General features: G+C 41.3%; 1 protein-coding gene across 1 annotated transcript in view; it reads right to left on the bottom strand.

Moving 5' to 3' along the window:
- FBN2 (fibrillin 2) overlaps positions 1 to 12,438 on the bottom strand; it is a 294,085-nt gene extending 281,647 nt beyond the window's left edge. Inside the window, exons 1-4 of the mRNA XM_056124409.1 lie at positions 12,132 to 12,438; positions 11,235 to 11,317; positions 6,015 to 6,113; positions 2,569 to 2,664 (exon numbers count right to left, since the gene is read on the bottom strand). Coding sequence (XP_055980384.1) covers positions 2,569 to 2,664; positions 6,015 to 6,113; positions 11,235 to 11,317; positions 12,132 to 12,382 — 529 coding nt within the window. The 5' untranslated portion in view covers positions 12,383 to 12,438. The remainder of the gene's footprint in view (positions 1 to 2,568; positions 2,665 to 6,014; positions 6,114 to 11,234; positions 11,318 to 12,131) is intronic.
- Between the last annotated feature and the right edge of the window lie 9,185 nt (positions 12,439 to 21,623).

The following is a 21,623-nucleotide window of genomic DNA, read 5'->3' on the forward strand; positions in this document are numbered from 1 at the left end:
AAATATGTAAGTACCTCCCTGGGAAGGGAAACTGCTTTGTGTCTCCTGGCTTTTTATTTCTGTGTAAAGTGCAGAGAAGAGAAATGCTGACCATCATTCTTTGTACAGAAGCTTCAGGAGAATCCAAACAAACAGCCTACAAGCTGAATCCAGGCTGAAAACTTATTTCGGAATGGATCTGAGTAAATTCTCTGAAAAATCTGTTGAAGAAAGGCTCTTCTCACTATGATTCTAAAGTAATTATAAATGTTCTCCCTACCAACCAAATATTGATTTTTTGGAAGAATCCATCTTCTCTTCCCATTAAACTTTTAACATTTATAGGATTACAGCTAATGTTGTCTGAGTGTATGTGTGCGTGAAAATATACATAAATATGCCTGTTTATTAATATTGTATTTATAATATTCGTTTCAGATTTTAAACTTGAGTTGACTATATAAAAACCTAAATGGTTGTGTATAGAAATAAAATTACCCTTGCAAAAAGAAACTGTTTTGCTACAATTACTATTCCACATTGTCCAGTTCTTTTATGCCTTTGCTTGGTCAACCCTAGACTAAAAGATGCCATTGGCATCTACTAGACTACAATGGCATCATTTATTTTTTATTCAAGAAAATTAGCCTCAATGGACAAACAAGGATAAGGGTTGCCAAACAACTGTGACTTAATGACACTGACCTGTATAGTTAATTATTTTTCCCTGATATAAATATGCATATATAATGTAATTATGTATCCTTTATCACAACTCTGAATAAGTTCAAATTGCAACAAATATAAAACAGAAGCAAAATTTAAACAGTAGATATTCTTGAACATGTAAGGCTTGGTTTTTCTTTTATGTTTTGTTTTGTCTATTTGGGGGGCTATACACAGCAGTACTCAGGATTTCCTCCTGGCTCTGTACTTTCAAATTACTTCTGGCAGTGGTTGGAGGACCATGATGGGATGCCAAGAATGGAACTCAGATCGACCACAAACAAAGCAAGTGCCTTACCCCCGAACTATCACTCCAACCCCAGGCTTGTTTTTTCTATTTTTAAAAAAGGAAAAACATAATAAATTATTAAGGGCTTAGTCTTGAAATCGGCAGCAAACCTAGACTCTAACAATGGAAAGCACTGTAGCACTGTAGCACTGTCACTGTTGTTCATCGATTTGCTCAAGAGGGCACTAGTAATGTCTCCATTGTTGTTACTGTTTTTGGCATATCAAATATGCCACAGGGAGATTGCCAGGCTCTGCCATGTGAGCGGAATTACTCTCAGTAGCTTGCTGAGCTCTCCAAGAGAGCAGAGGAATCGAACGCAGGTCGGCCAAGTGCAAGGGAAACCCTCTACCCGCTGTGCTATCACTCCAGTCCCAATGAAAAGTAAGTAAAGTAAAAAGAGGTTTTTTAGTTTTTATGATTCAAATTTATTTAATGTCATATCCTTTCACCCACCCATAGCTAAAAATATGGAGATTCCCATAAAACCCACAATTTGGGAAACACTAACCTAAAGTATTCCCTAGTGGTGTGTCATATTCCAGGAGCTATAATCCCTATATCCTTGCCAAAAGTTATTTCTCTATTAATACAGGATATTCTCCAGTGAATGAAGATAAGCACTTTTTTGGACTAAAACTCCCCTCTTTCACAATGACTGCTATTTTGGGTTGGGGGGGGCGCTCCCAAGCAGTACTCAGAGGGAAGAGAGGGTGGGGGGGCATTCCCAGAGATATTAGGCCAACTGTGCTAGATGATTCACACTGAGGCCAGCTGACAGTTTTGGGACCAGAGCAATCCCAGTGGTATTCAGGAGCCCCCAGGATCATACCTAGTGATAAGTGGTGCCAGGTTCAAACTCTGCTCCCTGCACATGCCAGGCATGTCTTCTGACTACTCCTTAACCTGAAGCAGATTTATTTAAAAAAAAATGTTCAGGGGCTTGAGTGACAGCAGAGCAGGTAGGGCATCTGCCTTGCACACAGCCGACCCGGGTTTGATTCCCAGCATCCCATATGATCCCCCAGCACTGCCAGGAGTCATTTCTGAGTGCAGAGCCAGGAACAACCCCTGTGCATCGCCGGGTATGACCCAAAAAGCAATAAATAAATAAATAATATATTTCTAGCTTTCTAGATGGAATTAAATAATTAAATTTATCTAAGCAGCAGAGAGCAAAGCTAAAGACTTGGTTTCTAAGGGTAAATTATGAGATAGCCTAGAGAGGGAGAGAGAAAAAGAGAGAGATCGTGCAAATTTCATCCTTCTTTTTGTTCGAAAAGGTATATTTTGTGAAGTTAGACAAAAGAAGGACAGTTTCTACTTACTGTCATATTTCAAAAGTAATAAACAACAGATGGTATTTGACATCAATATGATAAGATTCTAACATAATTTACAAAAATTCTAACATAATTTTAAAAAATCTTGTATGACAAAATCTGGAAATTCAGTTGTGAGGCTTACAACATAAAATTTGTTAAAAGAAGATGGGCTTAAAAAGACCTTAAATTAATACAAAATGACAAAATAAAATTATTTGTAATAAATTAAGTCCACTTAATATTCCTTACGTTGTCCACAGTAAGTTCCAATATATCCCTTCTGGCACTGACAATGGTCATCCGCGCAGGTCCCACCATTCATGCATCGAACACTGCACTGCTGAACTACAGAGAAACACACAGAGCACAGGACACTGATTGTGATTATGTATATTATAACCCAATTTACATCATGCCTAAGATTTAAAAATTATACTAAATGCCCAGGGCTGGAGGGATAGTACAGCAGGTAGAGTGTTTGCCTTGCATGTGGCCAACCTGGGTTTAATTCCTCAATCCCTCATGCAGAGCCTGGCAAGCTCCCCGTGGAGTATTCAATAAGCCAAAAACAGTAACAACAAGTCTCACAATGGAGACATTACTGGTGCCTGCTCGAGCAAATTGATGAACAACGGGAGGACAGTGTGTGTGTACTAAATGCCCAAGCGAATTCCACAAATTCTACAGAAGAAACTGTTTTGCCCCATTGTTACTATTTACCGTAGTACTTTACAGTCTTGGCATATTTGTTACAACGTATCATCTTCATTTAATATTGTACAAATTGTGTTTTAGAGGGAATAAATCTAAGCTGACTAAAGACTAGGATATAGGAAGTGCTCAGCGATACATCCAGAATGCTGGGCCTGAGTGCCATGACCTGTTGTCAGGATGGACTCAGATTCCACCCTCTCTCCACAGAGAGACAGATCAAACCAAGGGAACAATAAATTGGGTAAGTTTTCTGAAAGAAATTTTGCTGCGAAGAAGAAAAAAATTATCCCGGAGTCAAGAAGCAACCAAATAAAAGAATAAATAAGACACTCTGATGTACCAAGATCTAAACTCATTTCTAAAGGAAAAGCCAAGCTTGGTAGTATCAATAGAAACTTCACAGAAAGAGGAAAACAACACATCAAATGACCATAAGACAGAAACGTTTCCTCATTTGAAGAATTAAGTGACTCATATGACTACAGAGACTGATACTGAAGAGGAGATGCTGAGAAAACAGGCAAGCCCCAGCTAGATGACACAAGGCCTCTCGGTCTACAGAGCTATACAATGTATCACAAATGCTACATATAGGGAGTTCATGAAAGTATTTAGTCACAGAAATGAAAAACATTATATTTTTGATAGAATAACTGGCCTGCAGAGAACAGATATGAAGAGGTTAAGAGCAGGAGTTGCAGAACTAATTACTGCAATTACTTTCTGTGATAGACATAGCTTACACCACTGGTAGTAAACAACAGAGAAACAAAAATTCATTTTTATACAATATGGGGTAGCAACAGAGAAAAAAACAAAAAAGATAAATTTTAGATCGATATATTATTTATTTATTTATTTTTCCTTTTGGGTCATATCCAGTGTTGCACAGGGTTACTCCTGACTTATGAACTCAGGAATCATTCCTGAAGGTGCTCGGGGGACCATATGGGATGCTGGGAATTGAACCCAGGTTGGCTGTGTGCAAGGCAAATGCCCTACCCACTGTGCTGTTGCTCTAGCCCTTACATCGATATATTTTAGTACAACCTACAGATTTTGTTCAAAGAATGAAAACAAAAGAGAAAAGTAGTTGGCTGAGCACTAAATAACTGACATTGGCATTTGCTGAGGCAAAATAAACTGTGGAAGAAGTTGATTGTGGTCAGCAATGAATGGAGAGTTTCACAGCTTTGAATATGCCACCAAATATGAGACACGACACAGTCCAGCAGATGTGTCCATTAGGAAACGGAACATCTGAATGTGAATCACAGTGGAAGGAACTACTTATAGAGATAAGTTATCAACATACTGTTAGTGAAGATACATGTGTAAATAAGTCCACTGGAAAGACAAAACTCAGTGGGAATGTCAAACTCTGAGCAGAAGGCTAATAAAGAAAGTACAGACAAATGACTATGAAAAATAATCAAATAGATACAGTCATTAGGGTGCTTGCTTTGCACTGCATGTGACTGATCCAGATTTAATCCCAGGCAACCCATATTATGCTTGCTTTGGATACCTCCAACCCATGTTTGATCCCTGGTACCACTTTCAGTCCCAAATCCCACCAGGAATAATCCTTGAATGCAGAGCCAGAACTAAGCCCTGAGCACTGCCAGATGTGTCCTTGCTGATTCCCCCCCCCCCCCCCACACACACACAAAGGCTTTGAAGAATATAAGTCAGAATACATCCCATAAATAAATAACTAAATGGCTAGAAAAAAGACATTGCTTTCAAAGTGAAACTAGAGTTTAATCAGAGGTTCTATCAGGAGACTAACATTCATTGAATAAATCTTGCATCCTGTACTTCGGAATCAAACAGATCATTCTCTATTAGGTGTCTTAGAGAAAAGTCATAATGCTTAAAATGTGACAATTTACAGTAGTTGGAGGAAGACTTAAAGTATGACTTAATTATTGTGAATTAAATAATACCCACTTGTCAACCCTTTGTTATAATGCTATCTTTAACATTAGAGTAAAATATTAATCTTGAACCTTAAAGATCCAATGACTTTGAATCAGATCATGAATAATAGTCTGCTGTCAGATGAGAGTTTATATATGTAGACAGATTAAGCTAATATATGTAAAGCTACCTGTTCAAGTACATAACAACTGTCCTCCCAATCCTATTATCTTAGCCTGCTGTCAGATGAGTTTACATATGTAGACAGATTAAGCTAATATATGTAAAGATACCTGTTCAGTCATCTCAATCCTATTATCCTTCTTTTCTAGTGTAAGTGTAACACATGATATAAGTCACAAGAGTTAATCTACAACAGACATGAAACTTAAATTTTAGTCTACAAGTGTAGGCACCAGAATATATGGATTCAAACTTGGGGAAGTAATCTTACTTGTGTGTCAATTGCCTTCTCTGTAAAATGTGGTAATAAAACATTCTACTTGTATTCAAATGATAATTAAATAAAGTAATAGAGTCAGACTTTTCAAATGGCACCAATACATTAAAACTTAGTAAGTTATAACTGTCATTCACAAACATTACTTTTCCATTGAATCCAAGCTCTTGTTTATTTGTTTGTTTGGGGGACACACTCTATGGTGCTCGGGGTTCACTACTGGATGGCTTGGAATGGGTAGGTGAACGGGGAGGTATATGGGATGCTGAGAATGAAATCCAGGTCTGCTGCTTGCAAATCAAGAACCCTACTCACTGTACTGTCTCTTTGGTCCCTATAAGCTCGTTCATTGCAGAGGCACATAGTTCCAGGAGCAGAACCAAATCATTTTCTTCGCATTGGAAATCACTAGCCCCTCATCTCTCAGCAACTGATGATAATAGCTAAGTCACAAATGATTTTTTACTGCAAAGTTTAATATAGATCTAGTTAGTGAGGAAAATCATCATGATTCATAGACTCCTTGAAAATGATATTTAGAATATACTCAAACGTTTAAGAACAATGAAGTAAGTAAAGGCACATATAAGAAACATACTTGATTTTGACCCACAGGCTGGTGATATTTGGCCGCTGGAACAAGTACACATGTTAGGACGGGAACAGAATCCATCTCCACAACTATTTCTACAAATTGCTGAGAAAACACAATGGAAAAAATGAATAATCATACAATAATGCGCAATTACCAAATCAAAATCTGAAAAAGAAATATATAAAATGTTATCTAATATCAGATTGGAATGAAATTACCCTCAAAGACATGGGAATAAGAAATTAAAATCTCATAAGTATTATTTATATAATGTGCAAACAAATGCCACATATCAAGTTCTGTAATTTTTTTTTTTAAATTCTGTAATTCTAATCCTGTAACTCTTCTATCCTTACAGGACTTCTTCATTCAAGGCAGAGTTCATATGCAACATTCACCACAAAATGAGCTTCTCAGTTCTAGGGAGCTGAGCAGATTGAGGAAACCCAGAGATTTTGTACACATTCAAAAAAGTCAGCTTACTCTATAAAGGACCTTCACAGGGGACAAAAAATACGAATTGACTGGGCTGGAAACTTCATGCCCCAACAACCTGGCCAAGCCTCAGGGTTCCTTGCACATTCCTTCCCTGCTGGTATATGACCTGCCCCATCATTAATCTTCGTTCTCCTTAACAATTCCCTCTCTCCTTCCTCCAACCTTTCTTCTTCCATATTATCTCTTCAATATAGCATATTCCTGCTGCTCAAAAAAGCTGCTACAACATTTTGATGGAAGGAGAGGCAAAGCCTCCTGCAGTTATGACCCTCAAGGTATGAGGGTCATTACAGCAAAGAATGTTCACACATACCATGGACCCACAATGTCTTTAGCTGAGTGCCATCAAATGGGAAATCTCCATCATACTTAGAATCCGTTCATTCAGGAGCTGATTTATCTCTGAACCGACAATGAATTCTATCTTTGAACTCAAAAGCTATGTGCTTAAACACACCATGATCAAATATGAAAACAAGAGGAGAGCTTCAGAAGCCCTTAAAATAGAGGGAAACATGGATAGGAGAGTGTGGATGAACCACTTGCTAGAGAGGGTTCTATAACTTTCAGAAGGAGTGTTGACCCTCAATAAAGTAATGGGCATGCTATATAAAAGTAAACTAAACTAGCAATTTTTTTCTTCCCTCAAATGGCCTTTTGGCATCCATATAGTGTGCAAAGCATTTACATCAGTACTCCCCATAAATTAAATGTAACATATTATGGTGTGATGACAGATAATTTAGGCAAGAAACTTGCCTCTTGCCACAGAATTGCACTTTGTCTAAAATGTACTAGAAACTGGGGCCTGAGAGATAGAACAGTGGGCAGGGTGTTTACCCTGCACACTGATAATTCGGGTTCCATTCCTGATAACCAAATACAGTATCCCTGATTCCCAGCAGCGATGAACCCTGAGCACAGAGGCAGAAGTTATCCCTGAGCACCACCAGGTATGGCCCCAAAACACACACACACAAAAAAAAACGTACTGGATTCTTGAGGCCGAGAGATAGTACAACTGTTAGTGCCCAACCTGAGTATGATTTCTGACACCAAAGGGTCCTCTAAGCATCTCTGAGTGCAACCCTGGAAGCCCCCAGAACTACCAGGGTGGCCCAGATAATTTCTGATACTGTAAGAACTGATAAGCATTGCACCATTAGAAACGTGCATTGACTCCCCTAACTGGCTGGTCAAGAATCACCAATGGGGCTCCTGGACCTCCTGAATAGTGCTTGGGAGTCCCCCATAAAATACTAGATTCTTGATCATCTATAACTTTCCAATGACAACTGCTCACTCAAAGACTGTTCTATTTCAAACCCCCTATCCCAAGCAGAAAAACACTTAAGTCTAGTCTTTGAAAATATTCAAAGCACCCCTACCCTAAGCTCAAGAATGGTAAAATGAACTAAACACTGGTCATTTTCAGTTAGATTCTGAGTGTGGCTCCAGGTGAGCATACTACATTTATAGAAACCACACTGTTCTAGAACTTTCTCTTCACACTCCTCTTATATATGCCTTAGCAGCTACACAATCAAGAGAATCTTGACACTCAGATACAGCAGAGGGAGAAAGAATGGGAGTCTGGGTATTGAGAATCCCAAATTGTGGGGAAAATTTGAATGTCAAAGTAAATTACATAGCATGCAAAGTTTAGACTCTGTCACTAACCCACACCAAACTGGGGAAAAATTCATAGCTGCTCTGGGTTTAGCTTTCTCATTGGTAAAATCAAACAATCAAATCAAAATATTGGCTTCTTTCTGATGTTTTTTTCTGGTCTCAAATGCTGATTCCAAGCTAACAATTTCCCATGGATATTTCAAACGTGAAAATATTCTTTTTAGCCTATTTGTTGTAACTTCACAACAAACACACCAACAAAATTTTTTTCTACTGGTTCACGGTCTAATAATATTAAAAAAACACAAATAGAAAGTGAAAAATTTAATTCCATTAGTTTAGAAACATTAGTTTGGAAATATCTGGGAATTTCAGAGAACTTCAGTGACTTTTACAGACTACAATTAGGAACTGAATGTAACCTGCCCACATGGCAGAGTCTGGCAAACTCCCCGTGGCGTACCCAATATGCCAAATACCAGTAACAATGATGGGTCTCATTCTCCTAAAGAGCCTTGAGTATAATCTCAGGGCTAGGATGAAGGAGACGTTACTGGGGCCTGCTCGAGGCAATCGATGAATAACAGGATGATTTGTGATTGATTGTGACAATTAGGAACAATAACAAAATATAAAGAGGCTTAATAAAAATGTGTTGTTTTTGGTGGTTTAATAAATTTGCATTTTATTCTCACATCTTATATGAAGACTGGTTAAATCCAAGCAGCTTAATATTTTTTAAATTGATCAGTATCTAAGGAGAAAGAACACTGACGTGTGACTATATGAGTAAATTTGTATTTGCTCCTCATTTTTTATTAGTATTTTCCTTTTTCTTTTTAAAGTTCTCACAGAGCTCTTCTTTTACTAAATGGAAGAAATTCAATAAATATAATTAACTTATCACCAGATTATGCTAAAATCAAAGTTTTGTTCTTGACTTTAAGATGGTTGTATTTGCTGTCTTCATAGATTCTAATTTTAGATATTTAAAAATGGAACTCAATGCAGAATGTACTGAGATCAAAACAAAAGAATACAGAAGCATTGCATCTTCATCTATTTTGTATACTAGCCTACTTTCTCAGTGATTTGAATTACATATCTGAGAGGCCTCACCCCATCATGCCCAAGAGGACCATGCTTCGCTGGGGATCAAACCTGGGGATCCTGATGCAAAGCACACACACCCTGTGCCTGGAGCTCTTCTCTCCTCATCCACTGAACTCCTTTTTTAAAGTGAAATATGTAGTTTTGTAGTTATTTACTTACCAATGGCATAAATGTTTCTCAAAATAAAGATCATTTAAATTTAAGCTGTATTTTTATAGATTTATGAATCGTGCACATTCCAATGTAATTTATAAACTTGCTAACACTTCAAGTAGTAGGAATGCAGGCTACAACATTCACTATTACTGAGAGTTCCAAAGTTGATGTTCTAAACAAGCACATAAGAACAATTTTACTGTACTAGTTTTTAAAATGACATTCACAGGGACATATAAATGTGCATATATACATATGCATGCATATAATATTCTGGAAGACTTCGCTCTCTGGAATTCCCATTCCACACTGATCCAATAAAATGTGACTTTACAGATTTTCAACACGTACCATAAACCAATCCCTTCTCCTCAGCTGCTCTCCAACTCAATAATGGCAGTCTCATTCATTACATTTAGTGAGTCAGACTTTCCGTGGTGCCTAAGTCACTCCTGACTGGTATGGCAGGTGTGTAGTGAGTGACGTTAACCTTTCTGAATTCTATGAACCACATAAGTTTAAAGTAGACAGGGTAATGCCCCACTAGCCTGAAAGAGTAATCGAACGCCCCATAAAAGCCTCATCCACATGACTTCAAACGTGAAGGAAGATGCAAAGATTTTTCTTTTGCATAAAAGCAAATATTTTTTAGCCAGATGCTTTATTTCAAATAGTTTCAAAAAGAACTACTATTTCCAATGTTTTCCTAACTACTATAGATGGTGGAACTTTTAGGAAAGAAAAAAATAACAAACGAATCGTCATGACTCTTGAGATTTTCTTTTTTTCCCCCCCAAATGATTGAAAAAACATTTAACTGTCTATCTCAAACCCACAAACCAATAAATATAGAGACAGAGATGCCACTACATCCTGATTACGCCTTGGTTAATGTGGCTTGTCCTTTTCCTCTATTCACAGTTGTATAATGATGTTTTTTCTGGAAAACACTGAGGTCAATGTAAAGTCAAGACCAGCTCCAAATGAATGTGCTGTCTTTGATACCTGGCTCTTGTCCTGACAAGACAAATGTGGCTGGGCTATATAAACACACAAGGAGAAGGCCAGTCACACTTCAACTCACAAAAATCAGACATGTGAAATAAGACATTCCATCGTCCATCCCTGCAAGGCTGATAACTAATGACTTCTCCAATTAGAACCTGGGGAGCCAGGTATACAATTTGGACTGGAAGAGTCAAAAGATACGCAGAACTTTTCCATTTCTATAACATGCACTTTGGGAATGTACTGTCCCATGATGAGATCTGGAAAATCCAGTTTTCCAAAATTAAAAATCAAATCATTTGGCTGATGTTGAACTTTTTGAAATGTCGTTCATCTGGATCAACATTCCAAATTCATGCAAGTGCTCCTTTCACATCTAGGTTTTTGTGGCTGCTGAAACAAAACCAGAAATAATACGACAGTTTTGTACAAAGGCCTAAAATAGCTTGATCTTCCTATGGCCTCAACCTTGAGCACGTGCAAAAGCTAGATCATTTACATAATCACACGGTGCTCTTATCTCTTAGGAAAAAGCGGTTTTCTGTTATCTAAGGATTTGCTGTATTCCCTCTTTGGTGTGCATTAATAGAGAAAGAGAAAAGATTCCCTTATCTTTCATACTCCTATCCAATGGAGTCCTGAAGTGAGGTCTTTCAGAGTCCAGATGCTGGTTCCTTCCCATCATTCCAATGGGCTCATGTCCTAATTAGCATGGCTATGTGCCACTGGATTCGAAAGGCAGCTGTGTGTCCACAGCACCCCTGTGTCCAAGTGTTTGGCCCTAAGATAGAGACATAGGACGTGCCAAGCACTTACGGACAATACACTGGTTTCCTCCTGGCAGAGTCTTCCATCCTGGGCAGCAGTAGGAGTGGAACCTGGATCCACACACATTGGGCCTGCAATGGACAAGCGAGGTCACAGATGCACTGAGTGATTTCCTTTAGCAAACCCCTGCACGGTAGACTGTAGGCCAACCAACCCCAAATCACACTTCATATTCTGGGGGCTTGGGGACATGGAAATTATCTGCTAGACGGTGCGGTAGGGAGAGTCTGAAAAGTTTCAGCATTCTCTTTCATCAGCCCTCCCCTGCTGCCTTTATAAAAGGGAGAAGAGAGACATGGAAACATATAATTTGCTACTATTCCAGCCTCCGGATGCAGAGAACAAAAGGAACGTCCCCGTTTCAAAAATCCTGGCCCAGGTTCTCAAATCCATCCCTCCTTGATCAGCAGACACATCAGCAGACATGTGTCAGGGAAGGCGCTTTGGAAGGTGGGACACTGGGGTGAATGATTAGAGTAAGATCCGCACAATTCCTCAAACAAAAGGCTCAGGAGGGGCGCCCCCGACGGTGGGGAGCGGGCAAGCTCCGCCAGCCCCAGCGATGCGAGGTGGACTCCAAGCCCGCCTTCAGCACGAAACGTAGAACCTGTTCCCGCACCGCAGGCTCCAGCATAAACTCAGCCATCTACACACACACACACCCGGAGGGGTCTTGAACCCACCCGCCGCCCAATGCCCCGAGGGAGGGTCTCTCGATGGGCTGAGAAGCGGAGGAAATGAGAGAGGAGCTCCCGGAGGTCTTTGGGCTTTCCTAGCAAAGGGGCCAGCGGGCTTGAGCCGCGCGCACTGGGTTCGGGGAGAAGGGAAGGGGACCCGAGGGAAAGCTGCCAAGCCAAGGTTGCCCCGTGCCGCCTGCCCACCTACCCTCGAAGCACGTCCGGCTGTCCTCGCCTGCGGACGCGGCTGGCTGCCACGGCGCCCTCCTCCCGGTACTCGGGCGCCGCGAACCCGCCTTCGGAGCCCGCCGCCGCCCGGACCTGCTGAGGCTGCGGCTGGGGTCGGGGTGGCTTGGGCGGCGGAGGCTGGGGCTGGCCCGCCGTGCCCTGCGCCCAGAGCGCCACGCAGCCCAGCCACACGAAGTAGGGCTGGAGACACAGATGCCTCCGTCTCCCCATCGCGGGCTCCGGGTGCGCACGGACCGGGGTGCGAGGAGAGCGATCTAGCAAAGACAGTCTGCCCGGCCCCCCAAATATATCGGGGGTCTCGCAAGCCCTTCCTCGGCTCCGAGGCTCTCTGGGACTGGGGGCTCCCGGCTCCAGCGGTGCGCGGGTTCTAGCGCAGCGGGCGGTGAGGCGCGGCGGCGGTGCGGCCGGCAGCCCCGCGCGGTCCACGTTGCATCCCCCGGGCCACGGCCCCGAGCGACTCCAGGACCGCCAGCGGGCGGGGGCGGGAAATTACAAAAGTAACCCGAGCAGCCGCGGCGTAAAGTTACAAAGAAAGCGGACCTCAAAAGAAAAAAAAAAAACGGGGGGGTGGGGGGAGGTGGGCGCCTGCAAGCAGCGACTAGGATTCCCGTGCGCTCTGGGCACGGTTCGTGGAAAGCTGCAAAAAAGAAAAAAAAAAGTCGCTAAAAGCCGGCGAGCAAACAAAAAGTCGCCCCCCCCAAGAAGGGTCTCCTCTCGGCTGGCTCCGAGTCCGGGGGGCAGCGGCGCGCAGGCGGCGGCCGGGAAGCGGGCGAAGGTGCGCGGGGCCGCGGCGGGAGGCGGGACGCCGGGGAGACGCGGCGGCCGCGGGCGCCGAGCGCGGGTTTTGAGGCCCGGCGGGGCGTGGGGACGGGGCGGGCCGGCGGCTGTCAGTGGGGGCTGGAGCGGCGCGGTCCACACGTGGGGCGCAGCGCGGACTCGGGGGCCGGCGCACAGGGGGCGGGGACTGAGTTCGGGGGCGATCGGGTGGGGAGGCTGTCGGGGAGCCGGGGCTGGGGGAGGGGACGCGGCAGGAAAGGGGGTAGGGCGAAGAGAGGAGCGAGAACGGAGACCCGGGCAGAGGGGGGCGAGCCGGAGAGGAAGGCCGGGAAGGAGGACTGGAAAGGAGGGATTGGCGAGCCCGGGTGCGAGAGGAAATGAGCGGGGGATGGGGGAGAGGTGAGGGCGAGGAGAGAAGTGGGAAAGGAGAGAGAGGGCCGGGGGCCCGGGCGAGGGGCCGGGGGGCCGGCTGGAGGGGGCGAGGCGCTAGTCGGCTTTGCTTCCCGTCCCCCTCAATTGGCCGCTAGCTCTGTTTTGACTGCCTGTACAAAGTGAGCAGACGACGGGGGAGGGGGCGGTTAGGGACCGGATTTGGGAAAGGAGGCGGCAGCCCCGTCCCCTCCCCCTCAGTTGGCCGGTCAGCGGACCTAGGACCAGGGGCTGCAGGCGCGCCTGGCTCGCCCCGACCGGCAGCTGAACTGCCCCGCCAGGCAAGGTGGGGGATGAGATCCCGTGGTCCTGCGGGGACCTGCACCACGACCCGGGGCGGCAGACAGGCCGGGATTGAGACCCGCGCGGGAGATGGCTGCAAGCTTAGTCGCTGGAGGCCGGGTCCTGCCCTCGGCCCCCGGATCTCGAGTGGCCTCAGAGGGTGGGATGCACAGACGGACTGGCCTTGCCAGACGGAAAATGCCCTCCACACCAACTGGGGCGCGCGCGGCCACTGGGACGCACGGACACACGCAGGGTCCCAGGGAATACACGGGTGTGGGGCGGGGGGAGGGTGCTTAGGGGATCCCTCTTAGGGCTCTGCTAGGAAGTAGAGGAACTGGAGTCAGCCCTTGAAGGATCTAGGCTGAGGAAGAGTCGTGCAGTGGGGTACAGGACAAGGAGAAGGGCCTTGGGCGTATCTGTGGTTCCTGGTTAATGATTAAACTTTGGCAATTGGTGCATCCACACTGGTGACCTGCCCTCTGAACTCTCAGAGCTACCTCTGTGCCTTTGGGGTCCTTTTGTGACGGCATTCTTGAGGACTTTGTGAAGGTCTAGTGTTCTCACAGTATATGGCATTTCGTAATTAAAATTTCAAACGCTCCCTTAATTAGGATGGACTGACCATCCCTGTATAGTATAGGAAGATACCAAAAAAAAAAAAGAGGTATCCGACATATTCAGGCAGAGAGAACCTTATTTTAAAGAAAGGTAAATAGATCCTAGTCACCTCACCCCTTGCACCCTCCATTCATTGCTCAGATGTGCTATTTGGCAATCAAAAATCTCTTGGGAATTGGCACAACTTCCCCTCTTTTATTTTTCCAATGTAGTCAGCCTTAAGATAGCAGTAAAGCTTCTAACGTTATTCTCATGAGACAGAAGAAACAGAAGTCATATAATCTCTGCAGAACAGTTCGTTAAAGCTCAAAGACAGAAATAGAGATAATTGTCATATACTGTCCTTCAAGCAAAATTGTTTTCAGTAGAAAAGCGAAATAATCTGTCTTAAAATAGCGTTTTAACTGCTGTCTTTAAAACGTTCTGTCTAGGGGTTTTCACTTAATACTCAAATGTGTTCATGGTTCCTTCTGATTATTACAATAAAATGAAATGTAAATCACAAATGTATTTGCTTTTGACCCATTAAACATTTTTAGAAATCTTTGTTAAAGATATAAACAAAAATGTTGATATGGGCTGGAGCAATAGCACAGCAGGTAGGGCGTTTGCTTTGAATGTGACCAACATGGCAGACACGAGTTCGATTCCTACACCCCTCTCGGAGAGCCCGGCAAGCTACAGAGAGTATCTCACCCACACAGCAAAGCATGGCAAGCTACCCCTGACATAGAATTCAATATACCAAACACAGTAACAAGTCTCACAATGTTACTGGGCAAATCGAACAATGAGAGGACAGTGATAGTGTGGATATGAATACATTGGGTTATTTGCTGCAGTTCTGTTTTTTTGTTTTTGTTTTAATTTTGTTTCACACCTGACTTTGCTCAGGGCTTATTCCTGGCTCTGTACTCAAGAATCTTTCTTGGCAGAGTTTCTGGGACCATAGAGGGTCTAGAGAATCGAACCTGGGTAGTTCACATGCAAGGCAAGCACCATATCTGATGCACTATCACTCTGACTTCTGCAGTACTGTTTTTAATGACAAAATGCAAAATTGAAACTTTCAGCTTTGATCTGGTTGGATATGGTTTAATCCAGTGGTGAAATAATACACACTTGAAAAAAATCGTAAGGACTTCTGTATACTGCCATGGAAAGACAGATAAATGTAAATGGGACAGAAAGGCGAACTTTTCTAGGAAGCAAAATTTAGTTTAATGGATACAGAGTTTCCACTCAAGGTGATAAAAGTCTTGGAAATTATTTGCTATAATGGTTGCACAAATATGTAAATGTACTTAGGAACATTAAATTTCACACTTAAAATTGGCTAAAATTCTAATTTTGTTATATAAATTTTATTACAATAAAAATGTTCAGATAATTTAAATTACCTTTGGCATATGTGCATTATTCATATTTTTAAAAAACATTCATATAAACCAAACCTAATAAAATGGTTATCTTGGGGAAAGAAAATAAGGAGGAAATAGTAATGGAAGCCAGAGTTTCAGAATATGTCCTTTTTGATAATTCTTTGGAACCACTTATACTTTATAAAATTAAAATTGAAAAAAACCTGAAAAATGTTTAAACTTTAAATAAATTTGTTCTTCACATTGATGGCCTGCAACAAAGAGAATGAGTAGTTAAAGCAAGCATTGTAGCACTGTCCTCCTATTGTTCCATCGATTAGCTCAAGCGGGCACCAGTAACGTCTCCATTGTGAGACTTGTTACTGTTTTTGGCATATCGAATACGTCAGGAGTAACTTGCCAGATTTTGCCTCGCAGGCGGAATATTCTCGGTAGCTTGCTGGGCTCTCCTAGAAGGGCGGAGGAATCAAACCTGGGTGGGCTGAGTGTAAGACAAATGCCTTATCCTCTATGCTATCGCTCTGGTGTATAAAAAAGACTCGACCTATCACCCCCTTCTCCAGAAACCAATCACTCAGCTCTCCCTGGAAACCTGCCTTTATAAGGCCAACAAACACCACTACCCCAACCCGCTCCCCCACCCCCCAAACTTCACCAAAGGATACTAAGCACCATCATTCCAGCATCTCCAGGGGGCAGTATTTCCCACTGCAGGAAACACTGGTCTAATCTAAGGTCCTTTGGAAGCACATTTGAAATTGCATCCAGTGTTAGCAATGTGTGTGAGAGAGTGATAAAGATAAAAGAGACGGCAACTTTCTAGTAATTTCTATCATAATTTTAGCAAAAGAAAATGATTAATATAAAGTAACAATAATGTGAAGTAAAATTGGATAAAAATACCAGTATGAAGTCATAACATCTTTTCTTTCAAAAATACGTATTTTCTTTTCTTACACACTTAAAAGAGCTAGAAGCAGAGACAGCCCAACAGTGATAATAATACTCTAAGCCCAAATTATGGGCTCAAAGTACCACCTCCTAGTAAAAGTAATGAGATTTATTTTGTGCCACACCTGATTTCAAGGTAAGTGGCTGATTTCAGGCAAGAGCTAGAAAATATTGAAGCTGAGTTTGAATGATATATCTTGTGTGAAAGGAATGAAAATAACACTAGAGTTAATTAAGAGAATTAGACAAGTTAGGATTATGACCAAAGAAAATGAGCTAACTTGAAAAAGATAACACTGACCAAAGATAGAAAAACATAAGCATTATAAAGGGGATGGAGTGGGGAGTGGGGAGTGGGGAGGGTTTGTTTTGCAAGTTTTGATCCTCAACATCCACATCCTACCCTGAGCACTGCCAGGAACAATTCCTAAGTGCAAAGCCAGATGTAACCCCTGAGCATTGCCAGGGGTGGTCCCCAACCAATAAATGAATGAATGAATGAATAAATAAATAAATAAATAAATAAATAGAGAGGAAGGAAGGGAGGGAGGAAGGAAGGAAAGAAGGGAGGGAGAAAGAAAGAAATGAAAGAGAAAGAAAGGGAAAGAGGATGGATGGAAGGAAGGAAGGAAGGAAGGGAGGGAGGGAGGGAGGGAGGGAGAGAGAGAGAGAGAAAGAAAGAAAGAAAGAAAGAAAGAAAGAAAGAAAGAAAGAAAGAAAGAAAGAAAGAAAGAAGAGAAGGAAAGAGAGAACGAAAGAGAGAAAGGAGACTGGATGTTGGGTGTGGTTCAAACAGTACAGCTCATACCTGGGTTCAAGCCCTAGTACCACATGCCCATCCAACACCACAAGACTGCTTTTTGTGGCTGTACAATGATAAAAAGAGAAATCATTTTGAATGACTGAAATGCATAAATTGTTTAAGTATTTAAGATTTTCAAATGATAAACAAAAATAGCTTTTCAGATGTGATTTTTTAAAAAATGAGTTTAAATATAGAAATGACAGTATTAGAAAAATTGTGACTTTGTACATCCTAATAAAATAATGGACCTAGGTTATAGTTATCAATGACTACTAAAACCACTAAGTCAAGGATTCTCAACTATTCTTGACTTTAATTGTAATAACATATGTGGAGTGCAAGAGTTTTGATTATCAAGGATACTGCTGAACATTCTGTAACACAAAGGGCTGTTCCCTAGTTCCAAATTTTCCGTTCCTAAATTCCTTTCTTTCTCTTTCTTTCTTTCCTTCCTTCCTTCCTTCCTTCCTTCTTTCTTTCTCTTCCTTCCTTCCTTCCTTCCTTCCTTCCTTCCTTCCTTCTTTCTTTCTCTTCTTTCTTTCTTTCCTTTCTTTCCTTTCCTTCTATCTTTATTTTTTCCTTCCTTCCTTCCTTCCTTCCTTCCTTCCTTCCTTCTTTCTTCTTTCTTTCTCTTTTAGAAAACCACGTATGAGGTGAACAGTCAGTGGGGAAGTTTTAAGTTAATCATTCAAACTATTACCTATGGAAAGTATTGACTAAATGTTATCTCCTAAAAGGCATGACAGTAAGACATGACATGTCAATTTATGTAGTACTATGAGAGGCATAAAGAAACACCTGTAATATATTATATCTTTTTAATAACTTTGTCAGAGATTAAAAATGTAATCATACCTCTCCATTTAAATACCAGTAAATGTAGAGTTTAAGAAGTCTGGAGCAAAGTGGAAAATATTGAATGATACCTCAAGAATACAGCCTGACTAGAACTAGAACGTGGGAGCTACAACAATATGGATTTTCTTCAAATTTATGGGAGTAGAAGAAAGGGAAAATTGCCTTGGTCCAACAACCATATGATGCAGTGTTTGTATCTTGCGATATTTGTATTCAAACCCATTTTTTGGGCACTTAAGGAAAAAAGTAAAAGTTGACTTATTTTAAAATTTGGGGAAAAGTATAGTTCTATTTTAAAATAATTTACTAAATAGCTTACTAAATTATTTATGATATGTCTATGTTCTTATTTTAAATACTGCAGGCAAAGGGTGGGGCGATAAGAAAAGATGGAGTAGGTATATATTTCTTTATTTTTCCTGCTAGGCATATTTAAATATACGGTACTGCATATATAGAAGCAGCATAAGACTCTGTATGGTAGAAAGGAGACAGAAAACTGACTAGGGACCCCAGGATCAGAGAAATTACATGGAATTGTGTTTCTTGAGCTTTCTTTGTTCCTCACGTAAATCTGGACTGAGCCCCCCTGGAACAGGCCAAACAAGCCATCCAAAGTCTGCCCTTTTGTCAAGAGGAAAAGGGTAATGTGGCAAGACAGAAAATGTATAGATAAATAACTACAAATAACTAGGAATCACAAGGAAAGAAAGTCTGATCACATCCCATCAATAATAACCAAATGGAGACCAAACTTCCATCCTATCCAGTCTATAATGAGATGAAATTTCCACCAGGGTAGCATCAGTAAAGTCAAGAGTACAATGAGTACAATTAGAGTGTTTGTGCTTCCATTTCCATATAACAGTAATCAGGTGCTCCTGTCTGCTCAGAATATCAAAGAAACCCATAGAGTAAGAATTTTTATCATTGCCCAGTTGTATTGAGACCTTTCCTTCCCTGATGGTGTCATGAGAAGCAACGAAGAACTGCATGGGGAGCTACAGGGAAGCATCTCAGACAGTGTGGGATGGCGGGGGTTTAGTAGAAAGCTGGTACTCATACCCCTAACTACCTAACCTAATATAAGGTTCTCGTGCCAAGAGTGTCAACATGGGCAGAACTTGGGACTTTCCCAGTTAATGTAAAGAGGCAGCATCACTACTGATCTCCTGTAGTACTTGAGGAAACTGCTAGAACAGATGATTAAAGTATGACCCAAAGTCTTAAAATACTCAACATGCCAAAGATTTAACTGAAAATTACTCATAATATCAAGACTCAGGAACTTATCTACTTAAATGTTAAAATACACAAAAAGATAAATATAGGTTCATGATCCATTTAACTGAATGGTGTGAAAAAAATTCTTCTTTTATTTGTTTCTGGCTGTACTTGGCAGTACTCAAGTACATATTGTTGGATCTGCATTCAAGGATTAATTCTAGTGGGCCAGGGTACCATATGGAATGTCAGGAATAGAATAAGGCCATCCACGTGTAAGGCAAACACCTTACCTGCTGTACCATCTCCAACTTCTGGGGAAAAATTTCTTATTTTACACACCAACAGTGAGAGGGTACAAGTATTAGAATTATCTGAGACATTTAAAATAACCATAACACAAATGATACAGTATTTGTCAACATGCCTAAAGAAAAATGGAAAGTTTCAGCAAATAGCAAAATGGAAAGTACAGAGGAAAACATTAATGGATTTTAAATTACTTAAATGGAAATATAAAAACAAAGAGGATGGAGGAAGGCAACATCAGAGTTTCAGAGATCTCTAATACTCAACTATATGCTTTGACTCTCAGAATCTCAGTAGGGAGAAGAGGGCAAAATTAATGAAAAACTAATAGAAAAAATAAAAGCTGAAAACTTCCCTAATTTAGCAAAAGAGACAAGGAGCTGCAATTCTTAGGGGTTATTCCTGCATGAAAACTGAATAGTCTAATCCATGGGAAATCATGTTAACATTATTAATTGTAGCTAAGTCTATGAATATGTAAGATTAAGAAAAATAACTAAAAGCATTAAGAGAAACAATACCTTTAATAAAACCATTTGAAACCTAAACCAGAAAAAGGGTCAGAAGGAAGTAGAAAGAACTCTTTTCATCAATATTTAAAAATATCACCAACACGAAATTCTATCCTCAGTTAAAATATCCTTCAGGAAGGTAAAGTAAAGGCCCTCCCATTGATCATCGATTTGCTGAGCGGGCCCAGTAATGTCCCCATTGGAGACTTTGTTGTTACTGTGTTTGGCATATCGAATACGTCACGGGGAGCTTGCCAGGCTCTGCTGTGCGGGCGAGATACTCTCGGTAGCTTGCCGGGCTCTCTGAGAGGGGCGGAGGACTCGAACTTGGGTCGGCCATGTTGGCTGCGTGTAAGGCAAACGCCCTACCGCTGTGCTATCGCTCCAGCCCCCTTCAGGAATGAAAGGAAAATAAAAATACTCATTTTTATCTCCCCACCCCCTCACCCCCAATACCACCAAGTATCCTTTGATGAGGAAGAGAAAGAACATTTGTCTCCAGCAGACATACTCTAAAATAGAAACTGAAGAAATTCTTTAAATGAAAAGGAAATGGTATCTTAAAAAGTGTTAAAACACCAAAAGAAGAATGGAAAAAATGAAAATATGGGCATTTGTAGATAGATACAATAGACTTAACTTCTTTTAATTTTCAAAATTACTCTTATGGTAGGCAAAATGTGTGCTATTTTCCCATGTGCTCAATAAGGAATATATATTTATTAAAAGAAGAAATGTTTATATGAAGAAAAATATTTATTGACTACATTATACAGAACAGCTTAAGGTTCATAAAAAAATCAAGGTTTTCATATTGGAAACATGGTTATAGCAGTAGCACTGTAGCAGTGTCCTCCCAATGTTTATCGATTTGTTGGATCAGGCACCAGTAATGTCTTCATTGTGAGACTTGTTACTGTTTTTGGCATATCGAATTCACTACGGGGAGCTTGCCAGACTCTGCCAAATGGACGGGATACTCTCAGTAGCTTGCTGGGCTCTCTGAGAGGGATAGAGGAATCAAACCCAGGTAAGCCGTGTGCAAGATAGCCCTACCCATTGTGCTATCACTCCAGCCCAGACCATAATAAATTAAAGAAGTGACACAGAGAGATCATTTGGGTGGTGAAATATTTCCCTAACTAATTTACTGATGTTTACCCGTAAATCTATACAACACAATAAAATGACATAGTACATATATACACATAGTGCCAATGCTAATTTCCTGGGTCTTATGTTATGTTGATAACAGTTATATACAAAATAACTATTAGAGAAACTAGATGAACCTCATTAAG

Source organism: Sorex fumeus, unplaced genomic scaffold (genome assembly GCF_029834395.1).
Source record: "Sorex fumeus unplaced genomic scaffold, SorFum_2.1 ptg000051l, whole genome shotgun sequence".
NCBI lineage: Eukaryota > Metazoa > Chordata > Mammalia > Eulipotyphla > Soricidae > Sorex > Sorex fumeus.